The sequence below is a fragment of the Silene latifolia genome, chromosome 7 (assembly GCF_048544455.1).
Source record: "Silene latifolia isolate original U9 population chromosome 7, ASM4854445v1, whole genome shotgun sequence".
In the NCBI taxonomy this organism is placed as follows: domain Eukaryota; kingdom Viridiplantae; phylum Streptophyta; class Magnoliopsida; order Caryophyllales; family Caryophyllaceae; genus Silene; species Silene latifolia.
Window position 1 is genome coordinate 20,251,810 of NC_133532.1, and position 24,485 is coordinate 20,276,294.

General features: G+C 37.8%; 1 protein-coding gene across 1 annotated transcript in view; it reads right to left on the reverse strand.

Moving 5' to 3' along the window:
• Positions 1-20,324, reverse strand: part of LOC141591900 (oleoyl-acyl carrier protein thioesterase 1, chloroplastic-like) — a 35,603-nt gene extending 15,279 nt beyond the window's left edge. Inside the window, exons 1-3 of the mRNA XM_074412392.1 lie at positions 19,815-20,324; positions 17,579-17,712; positions 17,388-17,501 (exon numbers count right to left, since the gene is read on the reverse strand). Of these exons, the coding sequence (XP_074268493.1) occupies positions 17,388-17,501; positions 17,579-17,712; positions 19,815-20,132 (566 nt within the window). The 5' untranslated portion in view covers positions 20,133-20,324. The remainder of the gene's footprint in view (positions 1-17,387; positions 17,502-17,578; positions 17,713-19,814) is intronic.
• Between the last annotated feature and the right edge of the window lie 4,161 nt (positions 20,325-24,485).

The following is a 24,485-nucleotide window of genomic DNA, read 5'->3' on the forward strand; positions in this document are numbered from 1 at the left end:
ATTGTTATTAATTTCTCTTCATCCTTTTACCATGCTTAATCTTTACTGCTTATGTGTTGTTGTTGCTTGTTCAATGATCATGCGTAGCTAATTCCCCCTTGCTAAGACATAGGGGAGCCATGATTTTAAGAAAGGTGTGAATTGAGTAATTATGTTTAATGCAAATTAGTCTATGTTGTTAATCGCTACATATAATTGTTCTTGTCTAATTGAGTCGACACAATTAGTTAATAAATCACGGTACACCTTGACCTAGATCGGAAGATTGGAAAGGGTAAGACCTGTAGCGAACATTAGGGCACTTTAGTGAGGGCGGAAATTAAGCTACTAGTGTTTTAGGGCGAATTGAGACTGGAAGGAGATATTCATTGCTCCGTAGATTACACTTGCATTGACCTAAGACCTTAGATTACATTACTAGAGAATCATGGTGAACCGACTGTCTTAGCTGCTTTCTCTCTGCTTGTTTACTCTCTACTCATTTGCTCTCTTTCTTTCTTTTGACCTTATTAGTTTAGAACAAACAATCAAACCCTCAAAGAACTGGTTACCTCGACAGACTTAGTTAAGCCAACATTTTCCCATCTCCCTGTGAAGATCGACCCTACTTGCCACTGACTTCTGTTAGTAGTAATAGGTATTTATTTTTGGTACCTGACGACGGTATCAGCGAAAAACCTTCCCTGGACAACATACGTGTTTCTGGTTGTCTAGCTTATGCCCATAACAAAGATAGACCGAAGGATAAATTTAATGAGCGAGGGTATTTTTATTGGTTATCCATATAGTAAAAAAGGATGGAAATTGTATGATTTAAAGTGAAAGACAATATTAGAATCTCGTGATGTGATATTTTATGAGCATACTTTTCCATTTCTTGAAGTTGTTTCCAATAAACAAAATGATGCACCTATATTCAGTGAAGACCACAATGAAACGGGCACACCACCTGAGACACAGGCTATTAATGCCGAGGTAGCACCAAGTGTGGTGGATAGTCCGAATGGTATGGGTGTCGAGGAAAGGGGGAGTGATGAAAATATTGCTATTGAAAATAAAGGAGATATTGTAGAAGAGGGTGTCACTATACAGGAACCGATTGTTGAAGGACCTACCGTTGATGACAGACCTACAGGTCGTGGTGGGCGAGAAAAATTTGAGCCCTATTGGAAGAAAGATTATTTTTGCAAGTCGACACGAGTTGTAAACCCCGAAGAACATGCTCACTCAGGCCGATCGTCATCCCCAAAGAAAGGTATCCATTATCCAATAGTTGATTATGTCACAGACGATTGTTTTTCTTCTTCTTACAGTGTTTTCTAGCAAAAATCGATGCAATACAAGAGCCTCGAAATTACCTAGAAGCAGCCAGAAAGCATGAATGGAGACAAGCAATGGGTAAAGAAATTGAAGCTCTCGAAACAAATAGGACCTGGAAAATTTTGGATTTGCCGAAAGGAAAGCGACCCATTGAGTGCAAACGGGTCTACAAAGTGAAGTATAAAGCCGACGGAACTATTGAACATTATAAGGCAAGATTTATTGCGCAAGAATTCACCCAAATAGAAGGGGTTGATTACCATGAAACATTTGCGCCGGTTGCCAAAATGACGAGTGTCCGATGTTTATTAGCCGTGGCCGTAATCAAAGGATGGTCTATAGCTCAGTTAGATGTCAATAATGCTTTTCTAAACGGAGAGCTTAGTGAAAAAGTCTACATGAAATTGCCTCAAGGTTTTGAGGTCGGAGGAACGAATAAGGTATGTAAATTGCTCAAATCGTTATATGGTTTAAAGCAAGCTTCACAGAATTGGTTCGCAAAACTTGCTGACTCGTTGAAAGGGTATGGTTTCGAGCAGTCATTGACGGATTATTCTTTATTCACCGACAATAAAGGAGGTATTTTTCTTGGGGTATTAGTATATGTAGACGATATGGTTATAGTTAGCAATGACGAGGCCTCTAGCACACAGCTGAAATAATTTCTTGATAAAAGCTTTGGAATAAAGGATCTTGGTCGGCTTAAATATTTCTTAGGCATCGAAGTTGCTACAGGGCCAAAGGGTTTGTTTCTTTGTTAGCGTAAATATGCACTAGAGATAGTTAAAGACGCGAGATTAGAAGGAGCAAAGCCCGTAAATACACCCATTCAACAAAATCACAAGCTAGCGTTATCAGACGGGTATGTTCTAAAGGATCCAATGCGTTATAGACGGTTGGTAGGACGATTGATATATTTGACGATAACGCGGCCAGATTTGGTAGATGCGGTTCATATATTGTCTTAGTTTGTACACGAGTCACGGAAGGAGCACATAGAGGCCGCGTTGCGTGTGGTGCGTTATATAAAAGGCAGTCCAAGTAAAGATCTTATATTGAACAATAATTCTGAGCTCAAATTACATGGGTACTCAGACTCGGATTGGGCACGTTGTCCTCTATCTAGGCGATCATTGACTGGGTATTTCTTAGCATTGGGTGATACACCTATCTCATGGAAGGTCAAGAAGCAAGCCACGGTGGCGCTATCAACAGCAGAGGCCGAGTATCGAGTCCTAGCTGCAGCAACGAAAAAGTTGATTTGGGTAAAAGCCTTCCTTCATTCATTGGGTATTGATCAAACGAGACCGATGCAAATTTATTGCGATAATCAAGCAGCTTTACACATTGCTAAAAACCCGGTGTTTCATGATCGAACCATGCATATCGAAATTGACTGCCATTTTGTTCGACATCACTTGCTAAGTAAAACAATCTGCACTTCCCATGTCAGGAGCAAGGAGCAAATTGCCGACCTATTTACTAAAGCGTTGGGAGGAGAAGCATTTGATTATTTTCAATTCAAGTTGGGTCTCTATTTACCACGAGCTCCAACTTGAGGGGGAGTATTGGACGATATTTTAGCACTCGTAATAATATCTTAGATATTCTAGTTGTATACTATCTTGGTAAGTAAGTTATGTATCTTTTAGTTACCTAAAGTATATGGAATTGTATTAGGTAACAACTAGGCTAAACTATGTATATAAGCAAGGCGATGTATTACGATTAATTCATTCAATTCAATACAAATATTTTCCCCAAATTCTCATTTATCAAGTTCTTATTCTTGGTGTTGTCAATAAGAATCCAAATTAAAAAGTTTATCTATTGTAACTACAAGTTTGTTAGTTATAAAATAAGAACTTGGTGTAATACCCGCCCTTTTAGGGACCCTTGACCAGCGTTGACTGACCTTGGGATCGGGAATAGTTCTTAGAAGTACGTGCCAAAGCTATCTTGGGTTACGAGTTATGAGTGGTACTCGATAGAGTAGAGGCTACTCGATCGAGTAGCGTGGTTACTCGATCGAGTAGGGGGTCACTCGATCGAGTGTGTGTGGTACTCGATCGAGTATCGAGTTTTCAGCGAGGGTTTTTAATCGCGTTTTGTTAAATCCGCAAATCATTTCCGCCTCGTTCCTTGTATCCTCTAGTCGCCCCTTTCCCTTCCCTTCACCATAAAAACCTCCATGGAAGCCCTTTGAAGGTCCTTGTGCCGTAGGAGAGCGTAGCTTGAGTCGGGTAGCGGTCGTTTGCCGGGTTTCTCCTTGTAGATATGTTGTCATCATCATCCGTATCCTTGTCTTTACAATTAGGGTTTGCTTGATAGTAATAGATGTTGTGTTGTGGTTATAGGCTGTGCTTGATTGCTGGATATGTCGTGTGTTGGCGTGGATTGCTTGCAGTTGCTTAAAGGTAGGTTCGCCTACTCAGTTTCTGTAGATGGTCTAGTGTGTCGATTGTTGTGTCGTTGTTGATTGATTCAGACGCCCTAGTTTTGCCCTTCGTGGAACCCGCCACGGAAGGGGATGTGCACATTAATGGGACAGGGTTATCGCTCGGTATGATGAGCGGGGATTTGGTGGGTACGGCTGCGGTCCCCCACTGGCAGGGCTGGTCCAGTGGACAGTCGGTGACGGAGATTGATTGGTGTGGGTGTGCTTGGGTGTGATTGATTGTGTTGCGTTGAATTTGTTAGGTGTTATTGGCTTTATTGCGTCTTATCTCAGTACTGACCTTGTGTGGTTGTCTTGTTGTTTTATGTGTCTGCCGTGATCCCTTATGGTGAGCAGTCTGTCTTAGCAGGTGTTGATATCGTGGATAGCTGGAGTCCGGGCAGGGATGAGTCCTCACGAGATTTGATAGTTGTAGCGAGTAGTCCTTGAGTTGTATCGTTTGAATCATTAGTTGGTTTTAAATCACTTGTAATATAACATAATATGTCTTTTATCGACATTTGATTATTACTGTCCTCGGGCAACCGAGATGGTAATGCCCTTATATGCTAAGGAAGGCCTAGTTAAGGCTCCTCTGGATATGGGGGTGTTACACTTGGTTTGTTCATATATGGAAATTTGGGGACCAATAAACACACTTGAAAAATGTGAAAGACCCAATTACTTATTTTCTATTTAAAAACTTTATGTAAATGCCATTTATTATGTATAAAAGTTCTTAAATATTAGAACTAATAAAAAATGATATGGCATAAGAAGAACTTAATATAAAGTTCTTCTATTGCTATTACTCTAACTAAAGCGTTGTTTTTAATAGGAATAATTAGAATAGTTGGGCTTCAATCATCACCTTAAGGTTTTGGTTGAGATGGTCCATCTATCATGGTATCAGAGTCATCGTGACCTTTAGTCACGGGTTCGAATCCTGGCAAACTCAAAACTCCTCAAAAACTCTCGAAGTGGAACTCCAGCACACGGTATGGGGGAGCCGGTGCACAACTAACCACTCTTCAAGCCCCATGGGCATTTGAGTGAGGAAGCGTAACAGGAATAATTATAATAGTTGTGCCTCAACCATCACCTTAAAGTTTTGGTTAAGATGGTTCATCTATCAGTTTTTTGGTAGTTTGTGTTTGTATGTGACTTTGGTTTTTTGTCCTATTTTTTATTAATTTAGATATTGTATCTTAGGTGGAATAAATTTTATAAAAATAAAAATCGAAGTACGGAGTATTATTCTAGGTTAATTAAGTGAGAGAATATTTGGGATCACAATAAACAGGGTCGATTTGTGAGGTTCCTTCCGAAGAAAAAAAAAACTCAGTATGTTCCGGACTCTTAAGGGGTTGTTTGGTTACCCAACATAAAACGCATGAATTGCAATTCATGTGATTTATAAAATTAGTGGATTGTTTGTTTGACCCAAATCACATAAATTGAAGTTCCATAGGAACTCTAATTCCTCCATGATGGGGGAAGTTGCTTACCTAGGTACCCTTAGATAAGTGAGAATTCCCACATTCCAACCAAACACTTTTTTTCCATTTCATGTGAATTGCAAAATCATGTGAATTGTAACTTCCTTGGTCCCCCTAGGTAGATGTTCTACTATTTGAAGATCGGATGAGTTTGTTCAGATATTGGTTGGCCTCAAGATCGTTTGTCCTTCGTCTTATTGGCGAGTTCTTTGCGGGTTGAACTTAGTTTGGATAGTTTCTTTTGTCCTTTGAGACCACTATATTTTGTTGGTAGAATAAAATATACTTTTGCTCATATGGAGCGCATGTGTATCGGTCTATCGTTGCACTATTTTCTCCACAATAGTGAAATTTGATATCTTTGTAGGGTGGACATAGTCAGTTATTTTAATGGTGAACCACGTAAATATTTGTATCAAATTTATTTACATTCGTTATTTATTGTTCTTATCACAATCGAGTAATTATTGAGTAACGGGATCCCTCCGTTACAACAAGTATCAATATAAGTACTTACATCTACGTTAAATGATTTCATATTTGATGCAAACTCAATCCAAACTCAGCAACATTATAATAGCTTTAAAGCTAAAGAATCGTTCTAGAAAATACTAAAGCTGCATCTTCAACATATTTTATTTTTTTGCAAAAAGAAACAATAGAAATGTAATAAAGCATACATAAATTTTCTTTTCTCTACTACCGCCGCCCAGCCCCCGACCCTTCCTACGCACCTCTGGCGCCGCCGGAGATGAGGCCACCCTGCGACTGATCTCTGGCGGTTCCAAAACTTCAACCATGGTTTCATTTGCTCTGGTTTCTTCTTGACCCACCAGTTTTCCTCCTTTCTCAATTAAATCAAAGTGCCCTGGATTGGGTGGAATTTGCTCCGAGATGTCATCCTTTTTTTTCGCAACCAGGTTCTTAGCCTTTTCTCCTATCGGCGGCCTAAGCTTCGGTTATCAGCTGTGATTGGCTCAGTTCTTTGCGCCAATTGGTTTCTCCAACTTTAATTTCATAGGTATGATAACTTTATCGTCGGTGTTTTGGGATAATTTACCCACTTTTAAGGTCAAGCTTCAAGTTTATTAAGAGTTTTGATTTCCAATTGGCAGTTTCGGCTTCTCTTTTCTTTCAGATTGATTTTCTTTCTGGGAGACAACTTGGATTTGGGTTTGTTTGCTTTGTTTTGGTTGCGGATGAAACGATTACGTTTGGTTTGTCGGTGCCTTTCCTTTGGTGGTGTCTTGTTTCTTCTGACTTTGTTTTCATGGTTGATTGTTTGGCTGAGGTGTCGGTTTGCGTTGGTCGTGGGTATGGGTCGGTTGTAGTAATTGATTTCCTCTTCAAATCATGTCTTCAGTTTCTGCTGTTGATTTTCTTGAGTACTTCGCTTTCGTCTTTGGTAGTGAAAGGTTGGTATATGTTGATTCTGATTTGCAGAGTATTCTTACACAGTTAGATGGTTCCCCTTTTTCAAAAAATTCAAGCTCTCAAAGAATTTGGAAATAGAATAACACAAAGAAATAATAAGGATGAGAGAGAAAGTCTAGAGAAATAAATCTCTAATTACGTAACCTGCAAGAAAATGGCGAGATCAAAAAAATCCTTCAACAATATTCCTTCAAAAAATCACAAAAATAACAATAATAAACCATCATCTTCTGGGAATCGAGCTAGGGCGTTGAATTTTGGCAAGGATGCCTTACGTCCACTTGATTTTGATGATGATTTAGAAACCATTGATGAAGAAGAAGAACTGATCGATGAGGCTCCTGACACATCTGAATGGCAAACCGTTGGGAATTCTGAGGTAAATCTCCTTAAACTAACCTCTGAGGATGTTAAGGATGAAATTTCTTACTGGACTCCCTCGGTTTTTGGGTTTGTCATTGGAGCAAATCCACCATGGAATGTTATCTCTGGGTATCTAAGAAGGGTTTGGACGGGTGTTAACCTAGACAAGCTGTCTTTTTTGCCCAATGGAGTTTTTATTGCTAGGTTTAAGTCTATTAAAGATCAACAACAGGTTCTGAAGGAGGGTCACTTATTGTTTGATAACAAACCAGTTATTTTTCGTGAGTGGACGCCAATTACAGAGCTTGTTAAGTAAGAGATTACGACCTTACCAATTTGGGTTAAGTTGTATGACCTTGACCTGAAATTCTAGGGGCTTGAATGTCTAAGAAAAATTGGAGGTTTAATTGGCAAAGTACTTAAGACTGACGAGGCTACTGAGAAAAGGAATTTCCTAGGGTATGCTCATTTGTTGATTGGAGTACAGATGAATCAAAAATTTCCTGAATCCATTCGCTTCCTAGATGAGACTGGCAAGGAGAAGAAAGTTAAGGTGGCATATGATTGGTTGCCTGTGTCGTGCTCTAGTTGTAAAGGAATTGGGCACAGAGCAGTGGATTGCAGGAAAAAAACCAAGTCAGCACCACCTGTATGGAGGAAAAAAGTTGTGCCTGTGGTTCTTAGTACTCCTGTGACATTGGGGCCAAGAGCGGTCACAATTCCACCATCACCTGCAAAGGTGGTGAGTAAACTCAGTAAGCAAGAGATACCAAGGATGCAAGTAATGGGAGAAACAGAAGGTTCAGTGGAGACTCCTGCTGTGGTTACTGATAAATAACCTGTGGACCCAACAAATAAGGGCAAGGAGAAGGTCTTTGAGCTGCATACTCCAGCTGAGATGACAGCAATTGCTCTGAATCAACCAGTTCAAAGTGTTGTGCAGGAAATAGTGGTTGAAGGCAGTGTTTCTGGTACTTAATGTGATAATGGATAGTATTGGGTATTGGAACGTAAGGGGTATGAATAAGTTGAATAAACAGTTAGAAGTTAGGAGGTTTATGCAAATGAATAATATCAGCCTCTTTGGCATTTTGGAAACTAGAATTAAGAATAAAAATGGGGGAGTATAAGGAGTAACATCTGGAATAACTGGGCAATCAGTACTAATAATTCTCAACATGAGGGGGGTAGGATTTGGATTGTTTGGAATCCTGCTGTGTACCAAATTGATATTAAGGATATGACTGCTAAAACTATGCATTTGAAGGTCATTAATAGAGGCAACCTAAGACAGTTCTGGGTCACCTTTGTTTATGGTTTCAATAAAGTAGCAGACAGAAGGAATTTGTGGAAGTCCTTGAGAGAGTATAGTTTGGATATAGATGATGTCTGGCTCAGTGGAGGAGATTTTAACAATGTTCTTTATGCCAATGAGAGAATTGGGTCTGAGATCACTCTTGCTGAAGTTCAACCCTTCCTTGATTATGTTAATAATTGCAAGATCACTGACATGAAGTCAATTTGATCTTTCTATACCTGGAACAACAAGCAAGAAGTGGCCACTAGAGTTTATAGTAGAATTGATAGGGCTTTGATTAATGATGATTGGTTAGATGCTTACCCTGAAGCATATGCTCATTTTATGACTGAGGGGACTTTTGACCACTGCCCTTGTGTGATTTATCTAGATGGGCCACCTAGAGGTAGACATGCTGCTTTTAAATATCAGAATATGTGGGCATTAGCTCCTGCATTCTAAGAGATTATTGAGAGGAGTTGGAGCTCCCCAGTTTTGGGTACCCTTATGTTCAGAGTGGCCTCTAAATTAAAACGTCTGAAAAGAGAGTTGAAAATGTTGAATAAGGAATACTTTAATGATGTGGAGAATAATTCCAGTCTTCTGTTGATTGCCCTCCATGAGATCCAGAGACAGTTAAGGGATAAACCCCTTGACACTGCACTTATTGCTGCTGAAATTGAACTTTAGAAGGAGTACATCATTCTGGAGTCTGCGAGGCAGAAATTTTTAGCACAAAAAGCTAAGATTAATTGGATCGATGAGGGTGATGACAATACTGGTTTTTTTCACTCCTCCATCAAAAAGAGAAGAAGTGTGAATAGAGTTATTCAAATTGCTGGACATGTCCACAACACTAGGGAGGATATAAATGATGCTTTTGAAAACTACTTTAAGAGTATCCTGGGTGAACATACTAATGTTACTCTTGTTCATCAGAGTACTTTCAGAAAGGGAAAAGTTCTAACTGAGGAGCATCATTCACTTCTCAATAAACCAGTTACTAGGGAGGAGGTGAGGCAAGCTATATTTTCCATCCCTGGCACTAAAGCACCTGGATCTGATGGCTATAATAGCCAATTCTATAAGGATGCTTGGCCTCAAATTGGGGAGGAGGTAACTACTGCCATTATTGATTTTCTCAATAGTGGGAAGATGTTAAAACAAGTGAACAACACTATGGTTACCTTGATCCCAAAAGTTGAGCTACCTACTTCGGTGACTCAGTTCCGCCCTATTTCTTGTTGCAATGTTCTTTACAAAGCAATATCTAAAGTGTTATGCAACATGCTGGGGGAGGTCTTACCTGAGGTGATAAGTCAGAATCAGAGTGCCTTTATCAGAGGTAGGGATATTGTGGAAAACATTCTAATTTGTCAAGATTTAACCAAATTGTATAATAGATCATCTTGCTCCCCTAGATTTATCATGAAGCTGGACCTTCAAAAGGCTTATGACTCTCTAGAATGGAGCTTCTTTGAGGAGATGATGCAGGCTCTGAATTTCCCTACTAAGTTCACCAACATGATTATAGAATGTGTTTCCACTTCACATTACTCTCTGTCTCTTAATGGAGAAACTTTTGGATTTTTCGAGGGAGAGAGGGAGTTAAGACAAGGGGATCCATTATCCCCCTTGCTCTTTACAATGTGCATGGAATACTTAACCAGGATGTTGAATGTGGTTCAGGAGTATGAGGAGTTTAAATATCACCCCCTTTGCAGGAACCTGAAGCTTTCTCATCTGTGCTTTGTAGATGATTTGTTACTTTTTTTTAAAGAAGATAGGAGATCTATAGTGCTGATGTTGCGTGCTTTTGCTATATTTTCAGCTGCCTCAGGATTGAAAATGAATGCTAGTAAATCAAATATATATGGCAATGGGATGATTCAGGGGTTATTGCAGGAAATTGCTGATCTTTCTGGTCTGAAAGTTGGGTCTCTGCCCTTCAAATACCTGGGGATCTCAATTGCTCCAAGAAAACTCTCAGTTCTTGAATGTAATATTCTGGTTGAAAAGGTTGTGGATAGAGTTAGGGCTTTAGGTGCTAGGAAACTCTCTTATGCTGGTAGACTAGTACTTATTAAGTCTGTCCTAAGCACTCTCCATTCATATTGGGCCAGAATATTTATTCTCCCCTCTACTGTGCTGAAGAAAATTGAGTGCATTTGTAAAAAATTTCTGTGGCAAGGGGACATTCATGCAAAAGCACAAGCTCTGGTTTCATGGGAGAGTGCCTGTTATCCTAAGAAGCAAGGTGGTTTGGGGATTACTGATATCACTCTATGGAACCAAGCTGCAATAGGAAAATATGTCTGGTGGATTATGCAGAAGAAGGATCATTTATGGGTTAAGTGGGTTCATAGTATTTATATTAAACAAACTGAGTGGAAAACCTATGAACCAAATACTGGGGCTAGTTGGTCCTGGAGAAGTCTTTGCAGATGTAAGAATCAAATGCTCCCTGGGTATGCTGATACATGGTGGCTTGATGAGGATGGAATATACACTATGGCTAGTGGATATCAGTGGCTCAGAGGGGATAATCCAGTTGTATCTAGGCATTTGTGGATTTGGAATACTGTAAACCTCCCTAAGCACTGTTTCATAGAGTGGTTGGTTATGAGGCAGAGATTGCTCACTAAAGATAGACTGTGCTGGTTGGTTGGTAGTGTAGAGAATGGATGTGATCTATGTGGGACTGATAAGGAGACTCATGATCATCTCTTTTTTCAGTGTCCCTATAGTAGCAGGTGTATCCAGTTACTTTCTGATTGGTGTAAAATTCAGCTGCCTACATCAAACATAGAGGACAAGTGGAGCATGAAGTCTTTCCAATCCCAGATTGAAGCCGACATAGTAGCTGCCATTCCGGTAGCTGCTCTATACAATGTCTGGTGGATGAGAAACCATTGCAGGATAAACGATGCTTTGTTTAGTCCTGAGTACGTTGTAGGAAACATTAAAAATGTGATCAAAAATAGGTGTAAGAATAGATGGCAGGACATTATATCCTTTCATTGGCTACATTTGTGAGAGATGGGAGGTTCTTTATGATATAGCTTGTATGTATGTGTGTCATATACAAATTATAAGAGTCGATGTAATGATTGCTCGGTGATGCTATAATATATCCTTACATTCTACCAAAAAAAAAAAGAATTTGGAAATAGCCTCTTTCGAGGACATCAGTATGCTTTGGCGGGTGATTGCTATGACCAGGCCTGCCGACAGTTGGGTGTGGCCCTTAAGGATAATTTTGATCTCGATTTAAATTCAATCCCATCCTTAGATGTTTCTTTGTGTTTGAATTTAGCTGCTTGTTCCAACAAAATTTAAGCTTATAATGGAGCTCTACTCTTCTGTACTATGGTTTTAACCTTCTTTCCAAAAAATGCTAAGGCCCTTTTTCGTAAAGCCGTGGCTCTTAGAATTTGAATAGGCTTTCGGAGGCCAGTGTTACTTTGAAGGAAGCACAAGTGGTTGAATCTCATAATAAAGACATTATTCGCAAACTGGAAGAAGTTGTGCAGGCTCTCGAAATTAATCACAATGGCAAGCGAGTTATAGTGGATACGTTGGATGACAATGAGGTTCATGTAGAGAAAAAGTGTGTTTTTTCTCCCCAAGCTCCTGATATTGGATTGGTAATGAATATTTATTATGCTCCGATTTGTTCCCCTGTTGTGCCTATGGATTCCATGGATTCCGAGAGTAGCAGTGTACACACCGCGACCTTGAATGATGTCGAGACCTTGAAGAATGTAGCTAGCTATCTTTCGTGCTCCTCAACTAACTCAACGTCTTCTCATTTCAATTTCACCAATAAGAAACGACCTCATAAAACACTCAAACTTTCATCTCAAGATTATGAGAAATTATTACATGGCAAAAATTTGGGCTTTTATCACCGAAGGTCCATGTCTTTCTTGAGGGTCTGCACCCTCACTTCAAAAACTATCCAGATGGGAACTCCCCATGAAGAAATTTTAGGGACCGCAGAAGTTCCCACATCATCTCCTACAGCGGAGAACTTTGTTCAAGAGGAGATTAAGTTGGTGCAAGAGGAGGTTGTCTTTCAGGTTGATAAGAAGACTCGTCTCACTTCAGCTTCTTTATGTGTTAGAAAGGTCTCTTTAGTCCAGTTTAACTTCACCTCATTTAGGGATCATAGGGAGCATCTGCGTGGTTCGAGAGGGGGAAAAGCTAGAATGGGTCGACCCACTGCTTGTTCGAAGAAACGTTCATCCATTCCTGTTCGTGTTTCACTTTCTCGTTGCAGGTATACTCGTTCTATCACTACAGTTACGGGGACAAAGAGAAAGGAGATTCAGTCTTTTGTGTTTGAGGCCCATTACCACCGCCCTTTTAAGAAGTATCGTATTTTATCTTCAACTACGTTTATTGTTTCTTCTGTTTTTCAAGTTTCTAGTAGTTTTAAGGGTTCTTTTCCCCCTCGGTTTGTACCATAATGTACTTTATGTAGCTTTTTCTTTATCTATTTCAGTTTACTCTTGTCGAAAAATAATGTCAGTCAAAACAAATATTTCATTAAATAATATACGGTTATACGCTGCACAGAAAATCAACTTCTTAAAGTGAAGGTGCAACTGTGCAAGCAAGTGAAGCAACAAACATGAGTCACAAGGGCTCACGAGTCTTCAACAGACTATTGAGCGCGTGAGATCAGGTAAAGCCATTCACTTTAGTCGCGTGACTACTAGAGTAGGCAATGGGTCGTGTTGGGCCGGCCCGTGTGCCGGCCCATCGTGCCTTCCTCCAAAATTGGCCAGGCCCAGGCACGGATATTGGGCTCTTCGGGCCGTGTCGTGCCAGGCCCACTGATCCAAACCTACGCCGTGGCCCGCTCAAGGCACGGTCATTTTCGTGCTCGGGTCGTGCCTGGCCCATGGGCTTTTCGTGCCTTGTCCGTGGGCCGGCCCATGTGCTTTAATATTTTTTTTAATTTAAAAAAATGTTATATAATTGATATATTTTTAGTACTTTTTGTTTAATAAATGATGATTAATGGTTTAAATATATATTTTATTAAATATTAATGTACTTTTTGTTTAATAAATGATGATTAATCGTTTAAATATATATTTTATAAAAATATTAGTGTACTTTTTGTTTAATAAATGATGATCAACGGGCTATTCTTCGGGCCAGGCCCGGCCATGCCCGTCGTGCCTGGTGCGTGCCGGGCTCCACCGGGCTTGGGTCGTGTTGTGCCTGGGCACGGATTTCTGAATAAAATCGCGCCGGAGTCCGTCTCAAGCCCAGTCGTGCTGTGCCCGTGCTTCCTCGATTTTCTCACCGGGCCGTGCCGTGGGCCGTGTCTGGTCGTGCCGCCCACCAGCCCGCGGCCCTTTATGCCAACTCTAGTGACTACATGATCAGTCCCATGTTTCTCTAGATATATATCAGTAGACGGGGAGCAGGGTTTAAAGTAAAGTTGAGCATTTAAATCACAACCAACGAGGAAAAAGGTCTATGAACTTGACTTACTTAAGCAATAATGATGCTTCCTTGTTTATGTCGGATGGATGACATGAAGGATGAAAGACAGATATAATACAAGTAAACAAGCAATATGGGGTATCTCCAAAATTTTTGTTTATGGAGTTTTGGTGAAATTTTGCAATGATTAAATATGATCTTGGGTTCGATTTATTTATCGCAACGTTTGAAAATACGCATAATAACAAAGTTTCATTTTCCAATGTTACGATACCCTAAATGGTTGATCATGTCATATGGGTGCCATTATAATCCCATATCACCGATCTTTTTAATGATTTTTCTACAAGCAGCTTCAAATGGCATTTGATGAAATCGTTAAGAGTTAAAAAGCATTAGAATGTCCAACCATTAATTTTTTTTTAAATGTTAACAAAATTATTGACTATTAAGGGGGCGTCTGGTTCGTAAGATGGAAAGGAAATAAGAAAGGAAACAAGGGTAAAGGAATAGAAAAAAAAGAAAGAATATAATTCCCTGACTTTACTACTTGTTTGGTTTGCAAAGGTAAAAGAATGATGAAAGACAAATCAATTATATACAACCATCATAACGTAATTTCGATCTTTCTCTAAACAGCCTTCCTCTCCCCTCTCTCTACAAAACAAAAGACCCTAATCTAAAGTTGATGCGCCGCCTCCACTAACTACACACTCCCCTATTCTTCCCCTACCCGATCGTCGGCGATGAGTCCATCCCATGGCTCTTCTCCGGCAATCCCCCACATCTCCCCTCTTGTATGACCCGTTTTTGACCTCACCCATTTGTTTTCGGGTTGGGTTTCTCTGTTTATCGGGATGTTCGTAGCTGCCGCTTCAACCGTGGGGCATTTGTCCCTCCGATTTCTCGTCCTGTTGCTGAAGACTTTGCATGCGACCTAGGGGTGATCCCCTTTTCCCTCCACCCCTGGTATGTCACTAGTTTTCAGGCCGTAAATCGGCTTCTTAGGTTAGGTGTTGAGGTTTTGTTGCGTTTTTTTTCTGACGGGTTTATGTGTTTGCTTTCGGTCAGCCTGGTCCATTTGTGTCGGGCTATTTCTGTTTGTGTTTGTTAATGAGCTTTGCTCATCGGGTCGGTTAGGGGCCGATTGGTGATCCCCCCCCCCCTCCCCATTTCCCCCACCAATCGGTCCTTAGTCCTTGTTGTGTTCGTTTTATGAGCATAGCTCATCGGGTCTGTTTTGGGACCGATTGGTGATCCCCTCATTTCCCTCACCAATCGGTCTTTAGTCCTGTGTTTCTGTGTAGGTTTGTTTTTGCATGTAAGGCGGTGGTCCTGGGAGGATTCGCTTGGTGAAACGGGTGTTCTTTGCTAGTTTTCTTGGTGCTTGCTGGACTTTTGTGACTTTCAAGTTGTGTTTGTTGCGTCGTCGTTCTCTTAAGATGGTGTGAGGTCATGGTGGATGGGTCTTCCTTTTTGAGATGTCCCTGGTAGAGGAGGAATCGGGTTCCTGGTAGTGTTGTTGGTTGGGTCGGATGCGGTGGTTTCCGCTTCTTGCCAATGTTTTTTCTTCTTTTATCGTGTCTACCGTTTTCCCAAATAAAGTTTTCCCTACTTTTATTTTCCTAGTTTTAATGGTGTCAATAAGTTTAGTTGTGTCAAGGAAGTTCGTTGTATTACATCCGGTGTGTGTTGTGTTCATCTTTCTCCGTCCTGCTAAGTTGGTTTTGGTTTGGGGGCTGATCATATGGCTCTTTATTTTGATCCCTATCTTTTTTTCTCAATTTTCTTGGCTACGAGTTTCTTGTCCGTAGAGACGACTGTTATTCAAAGTGTAGGAGATTTATCTCCTCTGGAGGTAGGCTTTTATGGTCTACTTTCCGTCTTTCCTTTCTACGTCCTTGTGGCGTAAGTGCACTTTGTTCTTTCTCGATGGGTCAAGGGTCTCGTTGGTTGGTTAAGATGAGTAAGGCTTGGTTCGATCTTTTGGCCACCTTTGATCGTCGTTTCAAGATTGCTCTGGATGTTGAAGTTGCTTCCTGAATTCAGCCATCCGTTCGCTATCAACACATTTATGTTACCCGATGTACTTTCCTTGTTGTTTCAGTTTATAGTATTACTAAAATAAGTACATTTGACCAAATGAGTCTAATGCCATCTATATAAAATCTCGTTTTTTACAGCTCCCAAAAAAAAATTATATACAACCATCATCAACACCCACCACTCATTAATCACCACCAGTAACCAACACCAATTATCATCGACGTCACCCTCACCGACGCGCCTAAGGTCATCCGACGACGACCGATCCTATGCCGCCGCCGGCAAGCCTTCTTTATTCCTGACGTTTTTATATCAATGATAGATGATAGATTTATCATTTATAACAAATCATTAACTTACTTAGATTAATGGGTTTTTTGATAACTACTACCTTTGTATTACCCTGTTTTAAGAACTACTACCAAAATAATTTTCGCTTAAAAACTACTACCAATAAGTTTGAATTTTTTAAAAAACACTACCAAATTTCATCCAAACTCAATAAAACACAATCTTAGCCATTTATTTTTGAATTTCCATCCTAAGTTGTTATTTTTATACCTTAAACTAGTTAATTTGATGACGTTTAAGCAACTTTTTTACCTTAATTACGTTAGATAGGTGAATTAGATGAAGCTAATTTAAAGTAAATTTGCCCCAAAATGATTGGCAAACAGTAGTATTAGTAGTGCTAAAGGGGTAAAGTTTACAACTTAAGATGGAAATTCAAAAATAAATGGTTAAAATTGTGTTTTATTGGGTTTGGATGAGATTTGGTAGTGTTTTTAAAAAAAATCAAACTTACAGGTAGTAGTTTTTAAACAAAAATTATTTTGGTAGTAGTTCTCAAAACCGTGTAATACAAAGGTAGTAGTTATCAAAAAACCCTAGATTAATCTACAAGATAAAATTTCTAGTTTAATAGTTTAGCATTCACCAACCATCAACGTTTTTATATCAATGACAGTATGATGTAAATATTCCTTTAATTATTTATACTTGATGTTCATTTAAAGATTTTTTTAATGTGTCGATCATGTAGTAGTTTGAATGGTGGTTATGAAAGTGAGTTAAGGATTTCGAAGGGCGGTGGGGGAAGGTCGATGATGGTAGAGCAGTGAGGTGGGGTGATATTGGCTCCGAGGACCTTGGCAATACCGACAAACTCGCTGACCGTAGTTGGGCCGGTAGGGTTGATAGTTGGCAGCGCCGGTAGTGGTCCATGGGAGTGTTGTTCATGGTGGTATTCAAGTGGGATGGGCAAAGGGAATCACATACCCTTAGGGGGTGGGGAAATGTAGATATATAGAGGGATTCGGGGTAATAGAAATGAATGGAAGGGAGAAAGGGAAAGGGAAAAAAAAGTTAAAACAAACAACAACAAAGGAAATGAGAGGATATGATTCCCTTTCCCTTTTCTATAAACCCCAACCGAACGTCCCCTAAGAGGTTTTTAGTAATTCTTAATGGAGTGGCATGCTACTGAATAACAAACAATTTAACTGTGGGAGCTGAGACTGAATAGTACCATGTAGCTCTTCCAATCACTTCACCATTAGCATAATCCTTGAGAATTAAATCGCGCCTTATTCCAATTCTACCTTCTGGTTGGCACCATGTCTCTATATCAATCACATCGCACCTGCTCCAAATATTAGATTTATAGACACAAAAAACAAAACAAAACAAAAAAAACTTTGGAAGAGTAACAGAACAAACCAAGCAGGATATCTATACATCTCAATATGCATTCGTGCAATCACCCATATAAGGCGAAGTTTTCTCATAGTCGGAGTTGTTGAAAAGCCATCTGTAGAGAATCCAATGGCTTGAGCATGGTTGCAACCAACTTCCTGCAGCAGAAAGGTTACATGTGCTATTAGTTGCCTCTTTCATCTTTTCTTGTGTGTGTGTGTGTGTGTGTGTGTCTCGTAATAAAGGTGTGATATTTACGAGTATTTCCCAACCACCAATTGACTACATACTCCCTCTTTCATCAAAAGATCATCACCATCTGATTGTGATGGTAAGACTATAAAGTTAGGACATTAATGATCTATAAGTATTGTTTTGTTAGATGGATACGGAGTGGAATTTTCACATTTCACCGAAAAAAAAAGATATGGAGTGGAAAGAAAAAGGCAAATGCCATTGTTTGGTAAACTATGGCTACATCCCTTGGGGGAAAATAGAGGGACTATTTTCTTTTCTAAAAGTTAATTTAGATCCTTCCAAAATAGAAAAAATTTGAAATAAAATGACCATCGCCCACTCCCCTCACCTGTATGGCTCTACCCCCTCCTCAAATCGTTTCAATGGTAATGCCGATGGAGACGGCGAGACATTGGAAGATTTGGAATCCGTGAATAGGAAATTGTCTTTAGTTGTATGTTGAATGCAAGCAAACTTAGCTTACTCTAATGTAAAAGGACCGTAATGTACAAGAGTTCTCAAGTTCCGGATAAACTGCCTTTTGACAAACTTACCTTATTCGAAAGTTTAGAGTGACAAGTTTTTCATCAAATTTATTAAATACTCAAAATCTCTACTTAACAAATGAATTTATCTCTGAAACTTTGAGTTTGACACTAGTTTAAAAGTTTTTCATCAAATTTAGCTCCTTCCAACAAACCCGTAAACGACTATCACTACCACTGATAACTAGAACCTAAATATATGAAGGAATATTACTGCATGATTACTCAAAGAAAGGAAAGAACTCCTAAGCGTGAACAAAGAGGGAAAAAAAGTGTGAATGACAGTTTGATACCGCATGATTTTATCACACTACCATCAACTCAACAAGAACTCAAGAACATACTAAGCAAATAACAAACGCGTAAGTGACATAACCATAAAAAAAGCGTGAATGATATAGTATGATACTGCATGATTTCAAAATTATGATTAAAACATACTATTAATCACACAAGGATCATAACCTTAACACAAAATCACAATTTGCGTTCCAACAAAAAATCTTGTCTCCCAAGGTTTTACACGTTAATCGCCTTCATTTACCCAAATACCTTTTCTAAAAACTTTTCAAGTTAACAAGTACTCCTTCCGTCTCAATCATTTATTTAACTTTGATTAGAATACTCTTCATAATAAAGAATAAAAGAGGTACACAAATGAATAAGAGGGGGCGAATATCATGTTTTAAAAATAAAAAAAAATAAAAATAAAAATAAAAAATAAAATTGCCAACAATAGGGACGTAGCCAGAACAGAATTTAAGGTGGAGCCGAAATTAATTTTTTCGTCTTTAACTTAAATATATTGACGAAATTAAAACACCTTGTATGTCTCTTATTTTACATGTTACCAGTTTTCAATACATATCTCCTCAATATGTCTACAAATTATTAAATAAGTAATATATGAAAATATTTACAAATTAATAAAGAATGTGTAAAAAAAATTAAAAAATGGCGCAAGGGTAATTACATAAATAAGGGTAAAAGTTGTAGAGCCAACTAATGGTATAACTTATAAGGGTAGGAGAGTTTCAGGATGGAAAAAAAATTAAAAAGTAATGGATGCATCTTTGTGGAGTCAAACACGAGACCTCCAGATGAAGCTTCATTACTAGAAAAGCTTTGGCCAACTATGCCACTAGAGTAAGATACTATCTTTGCTGTTTTCTAATACATATAGGAATTCAAAAAAGACTCCGGGCCAAGGCCAAGGTTGGCCTAACCTAGCTACGCCACTGCCAACAATTATACTAACCAATTCTCCAACAACCAAAAATCTAACCTTTCAACAAAATTCTCAAATTTGGGCATGATCATTAATATCACTCGAAAATATCTCATGTCACTAAAAAAAAAATTACAGAAGACTCGCAATTATAACGACATACTACATTTTCTTTTTCATATTATTATTTCCCAAAGGAAAAACACGCAAAATAAAATATCTATAACTAAATAATAAATGATATATTAACCTGTAAGAGATTAGCAATGGTTTCAACAGTAGCAGTTTTATTAATACCAACTTCATAACTCCTTACTATAAAACACTCTTTATATGACAATCCATCTTCACTCATGCTCCCGAACCTCAACCCATCTGCTAACCCGCTTGTTATTTGGGTCGACCCGTTTTTATTTGTCTCTTTTGTTGTAACTGGCACGGATAAATCCTGTCGTTTTGAGCATAAAATCGAAATATTTTGAGGGTATTTAAATTTTATGTCACGTTTCGGATATGCCCAGAAACCGCATTGTGATAAAGATTGAATCATTACATATCCCTTTAACATCGTGTTTCTATTTTCGGGTATTTAATTTTGTTTTATTTCTTCTGATTTTTTGGGGTAATGTTGAGAAATATGAAATTATGTATCTTCCACATTTATTGGAATTATTTTCAGTGATTTTATAAATAGTGGGTTCGATGAGAACGAAGTAGTTGGAGACTTGGAGATGACATGATAGATAAAAAAAGTCGGAATATTGGGACTGTTTTAAGACAAATGAAGAAAATGTGATTAAAATCATGCTTGTCTATGCAGTTAATTTGTAGGTGGTTGATGTATTAATTTTTTTTAAAAAAAAAAAACAAAAACAAAAAAACAAATAACGTTTGTCTTAGTTTTTTAGTGATTTCTCATATTAGAGTTTAACCACACTTAGGTCTCAAATTCAAATTCAGGTAACTTTGTATTGTGATTGACATTTTTAAGACTATACAACTGGATGTACAATAGTATTGTACATTTAAGGCTATTTTAGTCTTTTTTTAAATACTTTTGCAAAAAAAAATAAAATAACGTAATCTAATTTTCAATCCAATCCCCCTTATCTCTCGGACTGCTTCCATATTTTTCTAACTCTTCCCCATCTTCCTCCATCATCCAGTTAATGAATCATATTCTCCTTTACATTATTATAATTAATTAATTGATTATGCGGAATAAATCATATGACTTCATCTTCCTCTATCATACAGTTAATAAATCATATTCTCTCTTAAATTATTATAATTAATTGACTATGCGGAACAAATCATATGACGTGACCCGTGAGGAAAGAATTTTTTTATCCAAAATTTTTAATGCATGAAAATAGTTGAAGCTCGTATTCTTTTTACATTAGCTTGTATTCTTTTTACATTAGCTCGTATTCTTATCTTTATAGCTCGTATTTTCTAGGTGCTCGTATTTTAAAGCTCTTGATCCTTTTAAACTCTTATTCTTTTTACATTAGCTTGTATTCTTATCTTAATAGCTCGTATTCTTATGTGCTCGTATTTTTAAGCTCGTATTCTTTTTACATTAGCTTGTATTCTTTTTACATTAGCTCGTATTCTTATCTTTATAGCTCGTATTTTCTAGGTGCTCGTATTTTAAAGCTCTTGATCCTTTTAAACTCTTATTCTTTTTACATTAGCTTGTATTCTTATCTTAATAGCTCGTATTCTTATGTGCTCGTATTTTTAAGCTCGTGATCATTTTAAACTCGTATTTTTTTTTACATTAGCTCGTATTCTTATCTTAATAGCTCGTATTCTTATGTGCTCGTATTTTTAAGTTCGTGATTATCTTAAGCTTGTATTCTTATATGCTCGTAGTTTTTAACATGTATTCTTCTAATAATAGTTCGTATGATTGGTGTAGAAATTTACCTCAAAGTATTGTTAGATTCATTTTTTCTTCTTGATGATGATGTAAATTGCTTCTCGTTCACCAAAATATTATTAGATGCGTTTTTCCTCCTTGATTATGATGTCAATTACTTCCCTTTCACCATATTAGAATCAGAATTATGGAGAAGGGATTTTGTCGATTGTCGTTTAAGAGAAATTTAGATCGAGAAGAGAAAGATGAGAGTTTGTCGACTAGAGAGAAATCTGAATTAAGGAAAAAGAAGATGTGTAGAATTTTTTTTATATTGACTTTAGATAGTTTAACTAGTTCTGTTGCCCGCGAAATTCGCGAAATCGTTTATGGTATTTAGTTTATCTTCGCTCTTTAGTAATATCGATAAATAAGCAAACAAATAAGGTGACTCTATTTAAGTGATGGTCCCATGGCTATGCCACAAACTAATATGCATGCGAAATCGTATTCACTACATCCCAATTTTGGTCCGATGTAGTATTGAAAGAAATAAAGCTTGTCTGGTCGGTAGAAAATGTCAATGATGTAGATCCATTGGCGAGAAATAATTTGAATTAAACACACTTTTCAATAAAAAGATTATTTAAAGAACATTAAAAGCAAATAACTCATTTTAACAGTCACCATATTTCATAACCTCAAACTGAAATGGCTAAAAAAAATACAAAAGCTAATTCATTTCCTTTACGTCTTCCCATTTTACTTTGCCTAAACCGTCCCATTATACTATGCCTTGACCAATCCATTCTTTTGCTCCAACTGCAATGCACATCTTCAAAACCCCTATCAGTAACTTTTCGATGTAAACTGTTACACAAAAGCTAGCCAAGTAACCTAGGAACCCCACATGAAATCTTTTCCAGAGTCAAGTTTCATCCACAATGAGTCACTAACCTACCAATGGCTTGATGGTCTAAAATAATACAAACACTTAGCTTCTAATTAATTCCTTACCTTCCATCCTTTCTTCGAACCCTTCTGACACCTACTTTTGTATTTCTTCAGAGCTACCGTATACACTAAACATGGAGGCGAATAATGTAAGATTTGTATTATAATTTGTCATACATTTAATTCACGAATGAATAATCTCAACAAAGTTGTCTTCACATTTATGAATATAAGCGATGTGATTGTTTAGTAGAAATGGAACAATATTGTTGAAACCACGATGATTTAATAATTGTGGCTAGACAATCATGAATGGTAGCGACAGATCTAATAGAAATACAAAGAAAAGAGATGAAACGGTAGTGGCACTGCTAGGTTTTAGTTCATGAATATGCATAGTGCCAATAATTTGCTAGAAATTATTATATACACTTCATAATCTATATAAAACGTATTTCAATTCAATAGCAAGAAGATGTAGTGGGTGAAAATAAAGTGTTATTGAAGTTCTTAAATGAGGGAAGATGAACTAACTATAGTGTCAAATGGAAAGTCGGGAAACATTAGAAGAATAGAGCATTTGTCAATAGTTTTTTTTTAGACAAACGTGTACTATTTTATAGAAACTATAAAACGGACATTATATAGTCAAGCTACCAAACAAACTGGGGGTAACTAGAAACCCCATAGCAACTTGAATTACAACAAACCGAGCTACTAATATCACAAGAGTTATTAACAGAAAGACGACACTTTTTAAATGGAGGATGGAAATAGTCTTCAAACTGAATCATTTCAGTCTCCTTTCTTTTAGTTGATTTAGCCGCTGCAACATTGTTGAAGTACCTGCAAAGAAAAACAGAACGATTGACAGTAGTAACCTGAGATCTTTTCCTCAAATTGACACCATCTCGAGCCACACGACCATGGCAAAAGGAGTGAACCATCTTACGATTACGACTCTTGCTAAAATTTTCTTTGAGCGCAGCAAAGTGAAACTGAACCAAGGAGACCTTACTAACTAAAGAAAGATCTGGTGAAAGTCGAATTTTCTTATCCACTTGAAGAATAGCCTCTTCTTGGACCAACTCGTTCTTAAAATGCTCCTCATACAAAGGAACAGAAGAAGGAACTACTGCTTCCCTTGAATTTTCTTCATGGGGAGTTCCCGTCTGGATAGAGTTTTTAGAGACGAGGGGGCGAACCCTCAAATAAGACAAGGATCCTGGGTGAAAAAACTGGAGATTCCTCCCGAGCAACAAATTTTCATAGTCTTCAGACGAAAGATGTCAATAGTTAATAGCTAGAGCAAATTGATTTGAGTTAATTTTAGTAAAGCCATGTAGCACTTCATTGAGAGGGAATTGGGTGACATGTGGCAGCTCAAGTTACCCTTTTTATATTATTTATATATTTATAGATATGTTTAGAGCATGCACATCTAAGAGGAGAACATCATCCTCTTATTTTTTCACTCTCCATCTCAAATTTTAACACATCACAATATTTTTCATCTCACTCATTTTCTCTTTTCTCTATCCTCTTCTTAAAATTCTTCTCATATTTTTTCCACATCAAAGAGGATCCTCATATTCCTCCTCTTTCAACCTTTTGTTAACAAAAAATAAAAAAAAAAGAAACAAATTACATTCCACATGGTAGATGATGGTGGACTAATGGGCACAAAGGCAATGTTGTACATCCTCTAAAAGTAGAGGAAGTCTTCCTCTTCCTCCTTCAAAGAGGACATCCAATATTGATTCCACATTGAAGAGGACATCCTCTTATATGAGAGAGAGTACTAAGAGGATTGTACTTCCTCTTCAATGTGGGTGCTCTAATACTCCCTTCTATTTATTTAACGGGAAATATAGCAAATCACCCCCATAAGTTTGATACTATGTGCAATTAAGCCCCTTAACTTATAAATGTAGCAAATTGACCCCATAAGTTTATCTTAATGTGCAATTAACCACATACCTTATTTTTAAGAATAAAATTTGCTAATTAAATATTTACTATTATTGAAAATAAAAATTATTGATTAGATTTTAATCCTAAAATTTTCGATTATTGAAAATCATGTTCAAATATATTTTTTTT